This window comes from Cyanistes caeruleus, chromosome 5 (assembly GCF_971803275.1).
Source record: "Cyanistes caeruleus chromosome 5, bCyaCae1.hap1.1, whole genome shotgun sequence".
Classification (NCBI taxonomy): domain Eukaryota; kingdom Metazoa; phylum Chordata; class Aves; order Passeriformes; family Paridae; genus Cyanistes; species Cyanistes caeruleus.
This window is the reverse complement of record NC_141705.1, coordinates 53,418,852-53,434,253: the sequence shown is the minus strand read 5'-3', so window position 1 is coordinate 53,434,253 and position 15,402 is coordinate 53,418,852. Positions and strand designations below refer to the sequence as shown.

At 41.3% G+C, this 15,402-nt stretch overlaps 1 protein-coding gene across 15 annotated transcripts in view; it reads right to left on the bottom strand.

Moving 5' to 3' along the window:
- Positions 1-15,402, bottom strand: part of FAM13A (family with sequence similarity 13 member A) — a 118,225-nt gene that overhangs the window by 40,357 nt on the left and 62,466 nt on the right. For all 15 annotated transcript variants that reach the window (XM_086888670.1, XM_086888671.1, XM_086888673.1 and 12 more), the window contains one exon: positions 7,061-7,102. In XM_086888670.1, coding sequence (XP_086744796.1) covers positions 7,061-7,102 — 42 coding nt within the window. The remainder of the gene's footprint in view (positions 1-7,060; positions 7,103-15,402) is intronic.

Genomic DNA, 15,402 nt, shown 5'->3' with positions numbered 1-15,402 from the left:
CAGCCAGGCAGGCAGGGTGTATCCTGCGGGGTTTTCCAAACATCTTGGGTGGCAGAAGTCGCTCTGCTGTTGGATTTATGTGGAGCAGGCAAGGCAAGCCATGCCTAGAAGAGCTCTCTTGGCATGCCTGCCTGTGCAGGCAGCTTCCTTGCTCAGTAAATCATCCAGACAATGGGAACTCATGTTCTGCTTTCAATTTCAATTCCTCACATCTGCTCCATTTCACTGATACGTATGGTCAATTATCTCCACAGCTAGATTATCTTTATTAGATTATGCTGCTGCTGTTGCAGAGCACACTGAGAAATACTGACTTCTCATGGAAATTACAGGTTCTCCTCAGGTGACTGAAGGCAGCAGGACAGCCTCCCCGCACTGGGGGACTTTTACTTTCAGAAAGTCAGCCAGAAAACCTGCATAAAAGGACACAACTGTTTTAAGTGCTATGAACTTTTGAACTGGTTTCTTATGAACCTCATGCTTTTCCTTTTGGGAAGTCTGACCTCTAGCACTTCCCAGTTTTGTCTAACTTGTTTACCCAAGTCTTTTGCTCCCTTTCAGAGGTGCTCTATCAGCTCTGGATAATGTCTTACTTCACACGTAAGGCAAACCCTTACTGCATGGCCTCCTTTCTTCTGTTTCCACCTCAAGGACGAGAAGGTGGTATTTTCCATCGCCATTAAATCTCACCTGCCCCCCCTAACTAGTACTCCCTAAGTTTAGAAGATGTGCACTGGAGTGAGAATTATCTCATGCAATGCCTGCACCTTGTCAGGTCTGTGTTGGGCGTCTTGTGATAGCAAATGCTGGATGTCAATGAGTTGGTTATCGATGCCCCTGCTCCTGATTTCTTTCATTCAAGCCACTATTGAGCAAAATATTTTAGCATCTAGACAAAAAGAGTAAAGAAAAAACATCAAACAGAGCAAACCAGGAAACTGACATGCTGGAAATAGTGTTTTCCCAGATGGGTGTTTATTAATGAAGTAATTTAATTAATTCTAATATCTAATGGCCTAATTCATAAGCTATACTTGCAGTCCAGTACTAAAGTCACCTTTTGCTGAGATGTATTTATAGGTCATCTGCTTTATTCAGGAAGCAAAGCTGGCTCTTGTTCTTGTTTTTGTTTTTTTAAAAAGCTGAGCACAACAGTAAGAAAGCCTCAATAGATGCAAAAACTTTTTACCATTCTGCTATTACAGCAAAGCTGAGGATGTTTAAATGGCTTTGACACGACAGATGGGAAATTCCTGAAGTCCTCTGAATATAGTATTTCAATCCCTGATCCAGAAAGTTCCTATTCACAGGTATTTATATGGTCTAAATGCTATCCACTCTCCACACTATGACATGCAATACTCCAAACTCACGTAGGATCCATTTTATGACAGCTACTTTATTTGACACACTTGCATCAAAGAGAAGTGTTGTGATGGCATACAAAATGTGAAAATAAGGAGTTTAAAAACAAAAAGGGTGTGCTCGTAGTTACTGGGATGTCCTGTCACACAGAGGACATGCTTTCATTATTTTTCACACTTTTCACAAGGTCAGATCCAATTATCCCTTCTTTTAAACATGGTAAATTATTTTTTACACTACTTTGTTACTACACATAAAACTAACCCCACTAAAAGCAACATTTATTCCTAATGTTTTGCACTTGCATGTCCTTCATGACGGATGCACACTGACACCTACAGCTTGGAGCAGAGACAGCCCTGCAGGGGATTGATAGAGGCCACGAGATTCAGCTTGATGAATTTGCATGGCTGTGTCTGTGCAGGCTCACCTGCAGAGCAGGGAAATCATCCTCAGGGAGCCTCAGACCTGCATGGCAGCTGGGCACCCAGAGCAGGGGCACTGGTGGCCTGGTGTTTATTTTCAGCCAGTGGAGGTGTGATGGACATGAGCGCACATCACATAATGTAATCTTGATTTGTGAGGGAGCCCAGCACTCTTGAGGACTTAGGATCTCCTATGGCACATCCCATGGAGGGAGAAGTGTTCAGTGTGAAGGTGGTCAAGCAAATTTCTGAGCAGGTGTGAAATCCAGAGCAAAGTTTTTCAGTTTCTTCAGGAAACTGACCTGAGAACAAAGAGCATAAAACATCCTACCCAATAAACTTGAGAGCAGGAATACCTGACCTGCATTATTTAAAGAGCTGTCTCAAATAAAAACTGTTAAAAGGAGAAACAGTCACATGTACTGAATAATGCCCACAGGAGTACTTCTAGGAAAAGAACCAGGCAAAACTGTCCAATGCCTTGCTCTGCACCCATGGGTATTTAATGCAATCTTTGGCACTCCTTGTGATGTCAGGTCTCATCGCAATTTCAGTTTAATGCTCTGCATGCTAACAAGGAAGCTCCACACTACAAAGCTTTTGCTTTCCTCCCTTGTAATATCACTCTCACTTATCTCAGGATGTACCCATCAGGGAGCTCCTCTGAAAGCATCTACATGACTAATGTCACATAGGCCAGCAGAAAGCATGCCTGAAGATTCCCTGTCTTCTGAAAACTCATTGCACACGTGGAGTGGAATTGTGCTTACAGGGACTTGCTGCTGCCAAGTGCTGCCTCATTACCTGACACTGCCGAGAGTTTCTCAGCACTGATTACTCAAAGCAGCTGGTATTCACAGTCTCACTAAAGACATACAAGGAGCAGTACAAGGAGCTCTTTTAACGATCCCAACTCCCTTTACCACAAGGTTTGTTACAAAAGGTTTTGGAACGTAAACGCCCTGCAGGCATGACTCCCTGGAACAGTCAATCACCTAGTGAGGTTTTCCTCTCCTTTTAACACTATAGAAATCTTTTTGCCTGGTACTGAGCACAGCTGAGCCAACAGATCATCTAATCAAGGACTACAGAGAGGGAGAGTATTACTCTGGTCAGCAGTAGGTGAATAGATTCAAGCCCCAGGTCTCTCAGTCTGGTCAAGCTGACATCATCCTTACTATGTCCAATGAGAGAGGGCTCCAGCTACAAAATTAGTAATTTTCTGCTCAAATATATTAATAAACTATTTGTACACATTCTCTCTTGCATCAGTATTGTTACTTAACATAAACATCCCCCCCTCCCTGTCTAAAACTCAGAGGGAATATGTGTGCTCAGTTTCATGTCTTACAGTAGCTAAACCTCCATGCTCTTTTCTCCATCTTATAACAGTCTTCCCACTTCTTTAATGATCTTTACAAACTTAAAGCCACTGGAACACAAGTGACTTCAAACTGTATAAGGCTTCACCTGTCTCTTGTATAGGGGTATTCATACCTCTAAGAGTACTGAAAATACGTCCTTTATATATCTACTGTCATGTGATTACTTCAACTTGAGTATTTTCATCCCACGCCTCCCTTTCATCTCTCCATGAACAAGTATGTTCACATCTTTTTTTCCCTGGCATTTCCAAATGTGAGGAACTCCCCTTTCAGGGCAAAGATTTTCATTATTAGACCTCAGGTAAATGATTTTCTTACTCATGTTATTATTTCTTATAGTATATGTCTTATATGTGATGCTTACCTTTATAAATATATATATAAATATCTTTATATAAATATATATAACAGTGAGATATTTTATAAATATATCTATATAGCTCACTCTATATAATATTTCACTTTCACCTATTTTCTCCCAGAGGACACTCCCAACCCATTCACCCTCCTAAATTTCTGCTATAAGCTCAATTAATTAACATGATTTGACTTTATTATGCTAGTGACTATTAAGGAAAAGAAGTTCATGACACTTAAGGACCTCCAGCAGCAATCCCCTTCCTCTCCTACCAGCAATATCGGTAGGTCTCACCTCCCTCCTACCCATCTTTAAGTTCCAGTACTCATGTCCACTTTTTCCATATAGATGGCCTGATATAAAACATTTTTCTGGCATCAGACAGATTAGTTATACTCCTTTTCTTCCTCTCCCCTGGAAAGTCTTTTAAAAAAGAACCTGGCTGTACTGGTGTTGCCACACTTTACAAACCCATGCCACATTTTGTCTCATTTACTGATTACTGTCACACTGTTACAGACTGTTTATTCCCTTACAAAGTAGCAGCGGTGATAAAGTCTTGACTTTCCCAGTACAGAAAAATGAAAAACCCCAATAAATCAGTGTCATTTTAAGAAATAGTAAATTTATTGGTGACATTCTGACATTTCTGACTTAAAAGTCAAGACCTTCAGCATTTGTCTTATTGTTAACAGCAACCAGAGGGAAACATCTCCATTTTTAGCTGACATGGTACAGCACTGAATAATCAAGTCTCTGATCTGATGCTACCAAAACTTATTGACAAACAGTGTGCTGGTTTTGGCTGGGGTAGAGTTAAAATTCTCCCCAGTGGCTGGTATGTAGCTGTGGTTTGGATTTGTGCTGAACATAGGGTTGATAATATAGAGTTGTTTGTGTTATTGCTGAGCAGGGCTTGCACAGAGCTAAGGCCTTTTCTGATTTTTGTACTGGGAGGGAATTTAGAGGTGCATGGGAGGTGGGAGGAGACATAGCCAGGCCAGGTGTCTATTCCATAGCCCATGGGACCATATGACATCATGCTCAGTATACAGAGTGGAGGGGGAAGAAAGAGGAAGATGGGGATGTTTGGAGTGATGGCATCTGTCTTCCCAAGTAACCATTACATGTGACAGGGCCCTGGTCTCTGGACATGGCTGAACACCTTCCTGCCCACGGGAAGCACTGAATGAATTCCTTGTTCTGCTTTCCTTGTGTGCATGGCTCTTTCCTATTAACCTGCCTTTATCTCAACCATGAGTTTTCCAGCTTCTTACCATTCCAGTTCTCTACCAAATCCTGCCGGTGGGGGAGTGAGAGAAGCAGCTGGTTGCTGGCTGGGGTTAAACCACAACAGAGGGACGCAGTGTTCCTTCCTTCTGGCAAGAGCCAAGTATTATGCAGTGTTTGGAAGCTAAAGAGCTCTTGTTCACACTTACTTAAGTAGTTGTATAATTATCTATATGGAACTACTGCATAAACACAGCAGTGACCGCTCTGTTCCCAAACATTCATGATTCACTTGAAGGATTACCTGAGCAGTATTTCAAGCTATGTACGTGTGGCTGGTAGCAATAGAAAGAGATTTGACCATCAGACAGCTAAAGCAGACAGTCTCCCCTTCCTTGCCCATGGTGTGAAATGCAATTCCTACATATGTCATGCACGGCCTCTGGGGGCAACAAGTAGGACTTTCAAATTTACACATAAAAAACTGGCCACCCACTCAAGTTCTCAGTTGTTGAAGCACCAGGAATTGCCCAGCCAGCACCAGCTCTCCTGCCAAATTAACTGCAATTGGCAACTGACCTCAGGAGGACACATTTCTGATGTGTTGCAAACAGAAGCAAGACTTACAAGCTGTTCCCTTTATTTACAAGTAACTGTATCCCAGCAATGTTACAAAAGACAGGGGCTTGGCAGGAAGCCTGTATGTCAAGGTGTGCGGATCCCTCTCCACTCCTACCAGCCATTTCTTCACTCCCCAGCTATGTGTTTACTCCTGACTGTTCCCTTCCTATTTGCAAAACAGATTCCCATGGAAACCCATCCTTTCATTTCAGTGGACACAATCATTCTTTGTTCTCCCCTCTCATAAGCCTACATCTCTATTTAAGATGTTCAAATTTGCTCCCTTCCTCTCAGAAATGTCCTGCTTTGGTATCAGTTTTCCTGGGTCCACTCCTTGCTCCCCATCTCTCCTTGGTGATCCTGACAAGGTCAGCCAAAGAGAATCTCCTTCATGGATCATTTTTCTATAATCCAGGAAAGGGCTCAGAAGAACAGTTTTGAGCAGTAAGACAGATGGAAAAGCAATGAAACCCTAAAATCATTTGAAGGTCACATTTAGCCAGAAAGAAAAACAAAAGGGTGGACAATTTTCAATGGAAAGACATGATGAAGATTTAAACTAGGGAAAATTTGAGACAGGGGAATGTATGTTTGCAGCTACAAAATAATGTCCTGAAGGAAAAGGCAGAATCTCCTTTGACACAATTTGGAGCTTCTGAGGCACAGACTGGACAACATCTGCACAAATAGATTGCAGGGAATGACGGTGCATCAACCCGCAGGCAGACAGGATCATGCAAACAGGCCAGTCTGTGAACAGTTCCCTGACAGACATTTCTGCACAGTATGCATTAAGTGCACTCTTTCTGCGATTCATGTTAGAAAAATTCTTTAAGAAAAAACCCAAGCTACAAAGATAAACAGGAATATACGCCAGAGATTAACAAATTTCAGACATCACTGTAAGAACTCCAATTATCACTGTTCTCACAAAAAGCACCACTGGGAGTTTTTTTTTTATTTGTTTAAACTCTGCAGAGATCAAAGAACCCAATTATAATATCTGGCCCTTCCTCCTCTGCAGCCCTTCATTGTTAATTGCTCTGGCTCCTGTTCTTCCACTAAGTATAAATGAAAGCACTGGAACTGAGCCTGCTACTGAAGCAAGCAGAGCAAACTTTCACAGATGTCAACAGAATTAGACCCCTTTTACAAGCAGTGACTTTGCCCTCCAGTTGGCAAAACAAGAAACAATTTGTTCAAATGCAGCATGAGCACCATTCCCTCCAGTGAGGCTTGCTGGGTACCCAGGCACTCTCCTGCTTTTCTAGGCTGCAGCAGGGAACTGGATGGGCTGCTGACTCACCATCTGGTTCCTGCTTTCTTTCTGAGCAGCACATGCTGACAGTTCCTCAAATCCTGTAGCAAAATCTCTCCTGTGCCTGCAGATAAGCTACTCAGGCATCTAAGACACATAACAAACCAAGGAAAGGAGGAAAACCACGTCCATCTTGTAATAAAGATCTTAAACCCTGGGCCTCCTCTCTAAATACAAAAGAATCGCAAGATGGTATCTACAAAGACTCATCCCACTAACTGAGCAATAATTACAAATGTAAAACTGATGCTCACTTTGATTACAGTCTGTTCAGCACTTCTGAACCCCTCCCCACATTTAATTCCAATAATGAATCAATCCCACACAGAAAAATTAAGGAAAACAACGGAGTAAATACCTCACATAGAAGGGTGACATAGGCCGCTCATCTTCTTGGGAGCTAAAAAACAAAACATATTTTGTAAGTTAGTAGCAGGTCTGTCTTGTATTTGCAGCTCAAGATACTCACTCTTAAAAGGCAGAGATAACAAAGCAAAACTGCACCCATTACAGAGATAACACTTAAATCTATTTTGTCCTCTGGTTGACACATGGAAGAAAGTTTAAGTTACTTTCCTTAAATCCTGGCAATCCCACTCATTTCTCAACGTCCACAAATGTGGTGTAACAGACCTCCTGCTATACAGCCAGGAGTCATTCTGACTCTGCAACAGTGCTAGGGCTATTCCCATAGCAACAGTAAAGCATTTTGCAAGGAAAACCAAGAAAGTCCTTTGCTCTCTGCTGCTCTAGAATTAAACAATCCACCTATTAAAGCCAAACTTGGGAAAAAAACAAATGACATCTTGAGTAACCAAAGAAAGAGCCATGGCCATAGGTGTAAGCATGAGACTACCTATTCCCCAGTTTTATCATTCCTGTGGAAAGTTTATTGAATAAAATTTCTGTAGTCCTGAGATCAGGGATTGCCACTGGCTGGCATGGGAGTTCCCTGACAAAATGTTTTAGTTGTCAACTGGCCTGGCCTCAACATAACTACCTGGCTCGTATTGTATTTGTATTGTATTGTATGTAAATAAGGATTGTACTTACTGGCTTATAAAAGCTGCTCAAAGCACTCAATAAAGGGGAAAGAAACATCTCTGCAGGATTTGTGACTAGGAAATCAAGTACTTGGGTACTTTCTGCAGCTTCCATTGGAGTCAGCATGAAGCTCCCTCAGCAATATGAGCTGATACTGGCCTGCAGCAGGTAAGGCACCCTGTCCTCACACTGTACAGAGGCAGATTTAACCACGGTTTATTTCCAACCCAGCCAACGTCGTAACAGACCCACAAATACGAACCCCAAATTCACTGAGGGGAGCAGAACATAAAGGAGAAGGGATGATACAAGGGAGTCAAAAAGGCAGACTGACAGATAAGCCAGCGCTCCAGAGAAGTAATCACAGGGATTCAATCCCCCAACTAGAATATGGAAAGATTCACAAATAGACATCTACAGAAGACATTAAAGCACACAATGCATGAAACCAAATTTGAGGGTAACACCAAACACCACAGACCAGAAGGAAGAGAAACCGCTTCTGAAATTGATGTGGTCTGCCAAAAATTCATCAGCTCTGTAAGACAACAGTGGCTGGACAGCTTTCAGCAGCTCTCCAAGAAGACTGGGAGCACAGATGCTACTGGAAACCTTGCTGCCACTTCCACAAGCCTGTCTTCAGTAGCCTGAACAGCTGCAGTGCCCAGAGCTGCTGCTGCTCCCAGCACCAGGCAGGACACAGAGCAGAGCACAGTGGGTGAAGAGTGCCTGCCTGTGAACTGAGGCTAACATCACATGAAAAGTCCTTGTGAGAAACCGCTACAGCTTTGAGACCGCCTAGAAAAGTTGATGGAAATGATGGAAATGCCCATTACTGCCTTCCCTGAAGACAACCTGCAACAAAGACATGGGTAGGAACCTCTGCCAGGTAAGGCTCCCTCCCCTGATGGCATGTAGTCTCCCAGCCTGCATGCATGCTATCACTTTATTTGGCACTTACAGAATATATTTTTGTAAGTGTAAAGAAAGTACTTTAAACTCACAGAGCTGCTGGTGAAGTTTTTTGCTATGTTCAGTTCACTGCATTAATAGCTGTACTTGTAATCTCAATGCAAACAAGTCCAAGTAGTGGACAGAAAACATGAAAAATCTTTTCTGACATAAATGAAAGTTCACAGTGCCATCAAGATTTCTGTGCATTAATGCACCTTCAAATGACAACACCAAGCGCTGCTTTATGTACAGGTGGCAGCTGCCAAAGCCACACCAAATATGCTTTCTTTCCCATCATAAACACCCCTCTTTATTTAAAGGTTTGTAATTAACTTCCAAATCAAAGCAGCACAATTGTAGTGAAAGTCCAAATAATCTTTTACATTTACGATCCCAGTATTTGTTTTGACAGAGCAGATGGAAAAGTAGTATTCAGCAGGGACTGAATCATCTTCCATTTCCTTCCTTTCTTCCACAGCAAGTGCAACTGGATGCTTCTTAAGTTCAATCAAGTTTTCTAACCCTACAAGATCCACATATCCAAAAAGAAATTGAGGAGAAACAAACATTTTAAGCCCATTAGCTGGCGATGGCAGAGAAAGCAGCTCATACGGAACTCAGAAACCAAGTACCAGTTTCATTTAGATCATCAAGTTTCAAGATTTCACATGGTTGGTAATAATTGTAACTGTGAAAAACCTCTCTTACTCAATAGTGGTTCACAGTTTTACAAGTGCAGCAAATGAGCAGTAGCTGAATCTGGGATGAAGACCTCTAAGCTAACTAGTATGAAATCCAGACTTAGGAAAAAAACATAAAAATCTTCTAAATTTCTACCTTGTTCAGCAATGAACTTTTCCATTAGACAAACAGGCTTAGCAGTAAATTAAATTTTTGGGTTTTTTTGTTTGGTTGGGATTTTTTTATCATCAAAGTTGTGTCCAGATTTATGTATACTTTATGTCCAGAAGGCATGAAATAACTTAAAAAAACTCCAGTCATTTATTCAACTATCACTGATTACCTGGCCAAGCAGGTGAGTGGAAAATACAGCAGTCTCTTTCTTTTTCTCAAGCATATAAATAGCTCCCCTAAATCCAGGGATTAAACAGAAATTAATCACTTCCATGAAATACGTGGGAGATTACCTAACAACTTCCTTCTCGCTAAAAACCAGAACAAATACCAACCAAACTAAAACAAAACCAAAACAAACATAAAACCCCACAGCAAACCAAACTTGTTCTGTCTATTTCACAGGCAAAGAAGTAATATTATATACGTTTGTGATCACTGCTGAGCTAATAAGAAGCTTGTCACACTGGAAGGAACACCAGTTTAGCCCACCAGTCAGTTTGGCACATCTTGGGATTTTCAGGCACATCCTTTTTGTCCCTGAAGAAGGAAATAGGAAAGTCTGGGTGAAGTCTAACTGTTAAATGATGAATTTCCATTACAGAAGGAGAGTTATCAGTTTTTGCCTCCTTCTATGGCAATAGGAATGTTACAAGCAACATTACATTCAACCCTCACATTCTTCAACAGGCAATCACGGGTCCTTTGGTTTTCTGACATCTCATAGAACCACAGAATTGCTGAGGGTGAAAAAGACCTCTCAGATCAAGTCCAACCTTTAAATCATCTTGCCCTTTAGGCAAAGTAAGGGAACTACTGAGCCTGTTGTAGAACACACATTTAGATGGAAAGTTCCCAATTTATTTAAGTGCATAAGGAACACACCTGTCTCAGCCCTCTCCTCACTGGCCTGAGTTCCCACTGAGAGTCAGTGTGGCTCAGGGTCCTTCCTCCTCCTTGTTTTATTTGCACTGAATCAGCAGCAGTTCTTCTGTCTAAGCTTCCTGGAACTTCCATTACAAAGCTACTGCTGCTTTCCTACTCCACATCTCTTTTCAAAACTTAAATAGGATGTTTATTCAATGAAATTAAAAAAAAAATACTCTGGATTTTGGCTTTGGGGTTTTTTTGGCTGGATTGTTTTTTGGGCTTTTTTTTTTTTTACAATTATGAAAATGTACTTTGAGTCATGGGTCAACATTTTGCACCGGAGATGAAGGGCCTAGACACTGGCAGGGTCTTGCTGCTCAGCCAAGGCCATGTTTTCCTAATGCCTTGGCCAGAGGCTCTGTTTGTTCTGACCTCAAATATTAGATAAGGGAATGGCTCACTTTCTATTCTACCACAGAAATCCTCGACTTCAAAAGAAATATAGGGCTTTTTTTTAGGGAGAATACTTTTTAATGCAAAGAAATAGCTGCTTTTGTTTTTAATGCAATCAAACAAAAAAAGCAATGGAAAATTCAGTGACATCAAATTACTAGTGATATCAAAAGTTAATGCAGACTTTGGAGGGAGGAGAAGGAAGGCTAAGTTTGGGTGGCTTCTTAAATTTTCAAACTTATCTCCCTCTTGTTTTCTTCTCATCATTCAGAACACCTATGCTTCCTTGTATTATAAGACATACAATTTTTGCAACTACTGAGAATTTTAACAATATTGTTTATTTACTTATTAGGACATTCAACACCAAGAACACTAAAAACAGCTGCAAGGAAACATTGATTTTGAGGCCACAGTAGTGCTTTTTGCTGAAAGTCTCATCTTATTCACTGATTTTTCAGCACTTCTTCACCCACCCAAATCATTTCCCCATAAAAGTTATTTCAATGTTCCAAAAAATGCAAGATTGAAACAACTCATGAAAATTTATTGCATGCTTATTTTCTCAATAGAGCTACTTACTCATAGCTTGTGCTTCACAGCAGTGGGTAAAAGGCAATGTTTTTGCAAATGAGAAATAGCAGGCAACACAAGCTTTTGCCTTCAAATAAATCCTTCAAAATAAACTTCCTTCAAATAAATACTGAGGTACATTATGCAAAAGAAGAAAGAATAATACCATCCCTGACGCAAGATTAACCATAAATTTCATCTAACATCGTAACACTGTGGTGATACAATGGTCATCATTAAAGTCAGGACCTACCCTCAATCCTTGAGCAATGCCACCCTTGCTCTATATCCTTAAACAGGGGGGGAGGAGGGAATGCTATATATGCACTGTTTAAAAAACAAATGCTTAACAGCTATTTTCCTGTGAGAGTTATTTCCATGCCAACATTTCCATTTTCCCTGAAGAATAACTTTAATAAGTCAAAACCATAACATGTTGTTTCAGATATTTATCTCCAGTCTTGACAATAGTTGTGTTATACCTAATCATGCATACCACTGAAACTTAAATAAGCTACTCAGCAAATGAGTCACATGTCAAAATCCAAGGCTGACAACCCAGCTTCTTTACTCTGAACTCAAGTATTCTGCAAAAATATACTAAGCAAAATATCTCCAGTTACTTGGGCGAGGGTGAACTGGTTTAAATATTAAACGCTAAAGGATCCCATCATCTTCCTCAAGGCTGTTCCTTCAGCGTGTTTTTCCTAAAGAACTCTCAACTAAATTACACTGCACAGGCACCTATCCATAGGCATAACTGAGCAGGCTGTGTGTGAGGGGGTACTGAGATTGAAGCATCTTTCCTGAATAGGAAAAAAAGGATACTTTTTTGCACACCTTCTCCTACTTCAAAGCAACATCAGAGATCAGGGAAGTATAGGCTATCCCATGGCAAGCTGAAGTGAGCAGAACTTCTTGCTGATTAAGTGCCACTGTGAGCACAAGGCAGATTTTCCATTTCTATTAACATACCTGAATATCCCGGAGCCCTTGACAGCATAATTTTGTTCAATTATTTTCTGCTTACTAACCTCCTAGATTGCAAATATGTTTATCTTTTATGAAATGACGTCAATGTTAAACAGCTCACTTCTGTTGTTTTACTTCTTAAGCTAGTTGGGTCTTATTATGAAAGATGGAGCAGTGTCTCTTCTTTTACTTGTGGTTTGGCAATAATCCTCACTAGGAGAAAACCAGAAAATGGCTCAGAAAGAGGCGGAATGAATGTACCAGCCAAAGTCTCACCTCTTCTCAGAATTTAACAGTGAAGTTGCATAACACACACATACCTGTTGCATTATAATGGTGAAGAACTGTTACTAGGTAACCAGTGATTTCAGGATTGTTTGTTAAAAGCTTGCACACTTCAAATAAAGGCATCTAAGAGGCCAGATTTTAGGCAAATATTAATATTTTCTTGCTTAATCAGGTGGACACCCCAGAGACAAACCCGAAAGAAAATTTCCACACCAATTTCCTCTTTTAGTCAGAGCTTTCCATCCCCAGTGGTACTGAGGATGAGCTTCCACAGACTCCTACACTCACCATGCCACATCTGTGACAGGACCCAGCTGTGGGTCAAATATGAGCTTGGAAGAATTCACATAGCATTTTCTAACAAGCCATGACTTGAGGAAGATGAGATCCACAGGTTTGAATTTCTCTTCATTCTTCCACCAGAAGAAAAACCCACCCAAACCCAAAGCAAACAAAGAAAAAAACTAGATTCAAGTTCTCTCCACCCTTAGAGAGCATACTTCACATCCATATTCCAGAACATACTTCATTAGGGCTTGTCTAGCACTCCCACTACCTTGGATAGAAAGTGATAGCAAAGTCCAAAAGATCAGATTTATTTACAGTACAACTTTACACACAAAAACATTCACAAATGTGATAAAGAGAACACAGCAGCCACCCCCCCCTCCCCCAAGGCAAACAAACAAACAAAAAAAGGTGGTGGAATACAGCAGTGTTCTCAGGCTAAACTGCTGGGTATTTGTGAAAGATCCCAAGCAAACCAACCAGAAAGGTAAATCAAACAATCCTGGTAACTGCAAGTGAGACTGCCCATGCAGACAACCTGTGCCTGCTGCACAGGTTAGAAAGAGATCAGTCACATTCCCTACTGCTTTCAGATATGCTTGCTAAAAATATTTGTGATGGCTTCACTCTTCTACTACATTGACTTTTAAAGCAACAGAGGCCACCGATCACAAACAAGGCCCAAGTGTGTACCTGCCTTTCTTATCTCCTACAGAAACTGGTAGATATTATTGGCAAAGGCAGGCACAGGCCTCAGCTTTGCAAGCTGTTGTTAAATCTGCAATAGACTGAGGCAGAACACATGAATTAAAAAATGCATTAACAACATCAGTAACACTCTAACTAGGAAGCTGGGATACCAAAGTAAGCTAATGCTATTCTGAAAAGATGGTATTCTCATAGCAATAGAAGAGACAACTACTGGTGGCTAGGTGTGGTAAAAGTAAAGTAAAGCTATCAGTAAAGCAATCCCTGTGACACTCACCGGTGCCTTCTACAGTGCTTAGGCAATATAGTACCTACTGCAGTGAGGATTCAACATGTTTGGCCTTGCACCTCTTCCTGTGCAATGAAACATAACCCTGACATCCCCATTGTCACTCCTTCACAGCAGGACACCATACCCCATCACATGCCATTCCACAGATATCTATCTACAGGATGATATATATCTATAGTCCATATGGCTCTATGCAAGCACTTGATAGATATTCTGGTAGACAGACTCACAGCTCACACATATCTTGGCAGACACAGAGCCCTTCTCCCTCTCTCAAGTTCTACACACCAGCTACACATTTGTATTTCTTCAGCACAGGAGCGTTTCCATGGTGGGCACAGCATGGCCAGCCTCATGGCCTCAGAGAGCACAGAGCAGGGCACCTGCAGGAGATGGGCAGGAGCAAGTCCACTAACCCAGGAAGGGAACCAAGTGTGACTACTGCAGGCAGTTCATTCCCTTTCTTGAGAGGGAAAGACAGATTTTTTTCAGCTTGGCAAGTGTCCTAAATTACAGAACCTGAAGGGTGCCACTACTCTGATTAAACCCAGTAACAAGAGCCATGCTCTACAATTTATCCATGCCCTCAGCTGGAACAGCAACATCAGCCTATCCACCCCACAGCAACCACAAACATAACACAATCCATGCTGGTACTAACCAATACTAGAGGTATCAGCTTTCCTGAAGCTGACAGAAAATGCTCAAAGCCAGCGAAACTCTGCCCTGAGGGAGGCAAGAACAGGAAAATAAAGGTGCAATCTGGAGAATGCCACTGTAAAGGGATCTCACAATCTGTGCCAAAAAACCACAAGGTGCTAAAAAGTATACAGCCTAAAAATAGATCAAGGAGACAGAAGAGGAGCCAGAATTTTATGAATTATTTTAACTGAAAAACTCAAAACCATTCTGTACCATGCTTACGGCTTAATGGAGTTTGAAGAAAATGCCTCACTTTTGAAGTGCTGACTGCATCTCTAACTGATCGAGACTTAGTCCTTACAACAACAAAGAGTCTAATTAGAGCCAGCCTGTGAAACCTATGTTCCCCTGGGGTGAAGAGTCAAGAGCATAATAACAACCAATTGCTCCAACTACTGCTAGGACAGTCAGATCCTTGGGAACATAGAAAGGTTAAAAATATTATGTGAGACTGGTCCTTCAAATAGAAATGATGCACTGTAACTACTTCTTTAAGACATTCAAACCATATTTCTGTTTCTCTGCAGTCATCAACATGGAACCCCTTGACTGCAATTGTGCCAAAGAGACTTTCTCCACATCTACCTGCAGAGGACCCTGCACTTTATCAAGACAATAACAGTTTGGGCAGCAATTTCAGTTACTATTTTATCGTGCTCAAGTAAGCAGCAACTCTGCAGCTTCTGCTGAAACAGCACCAC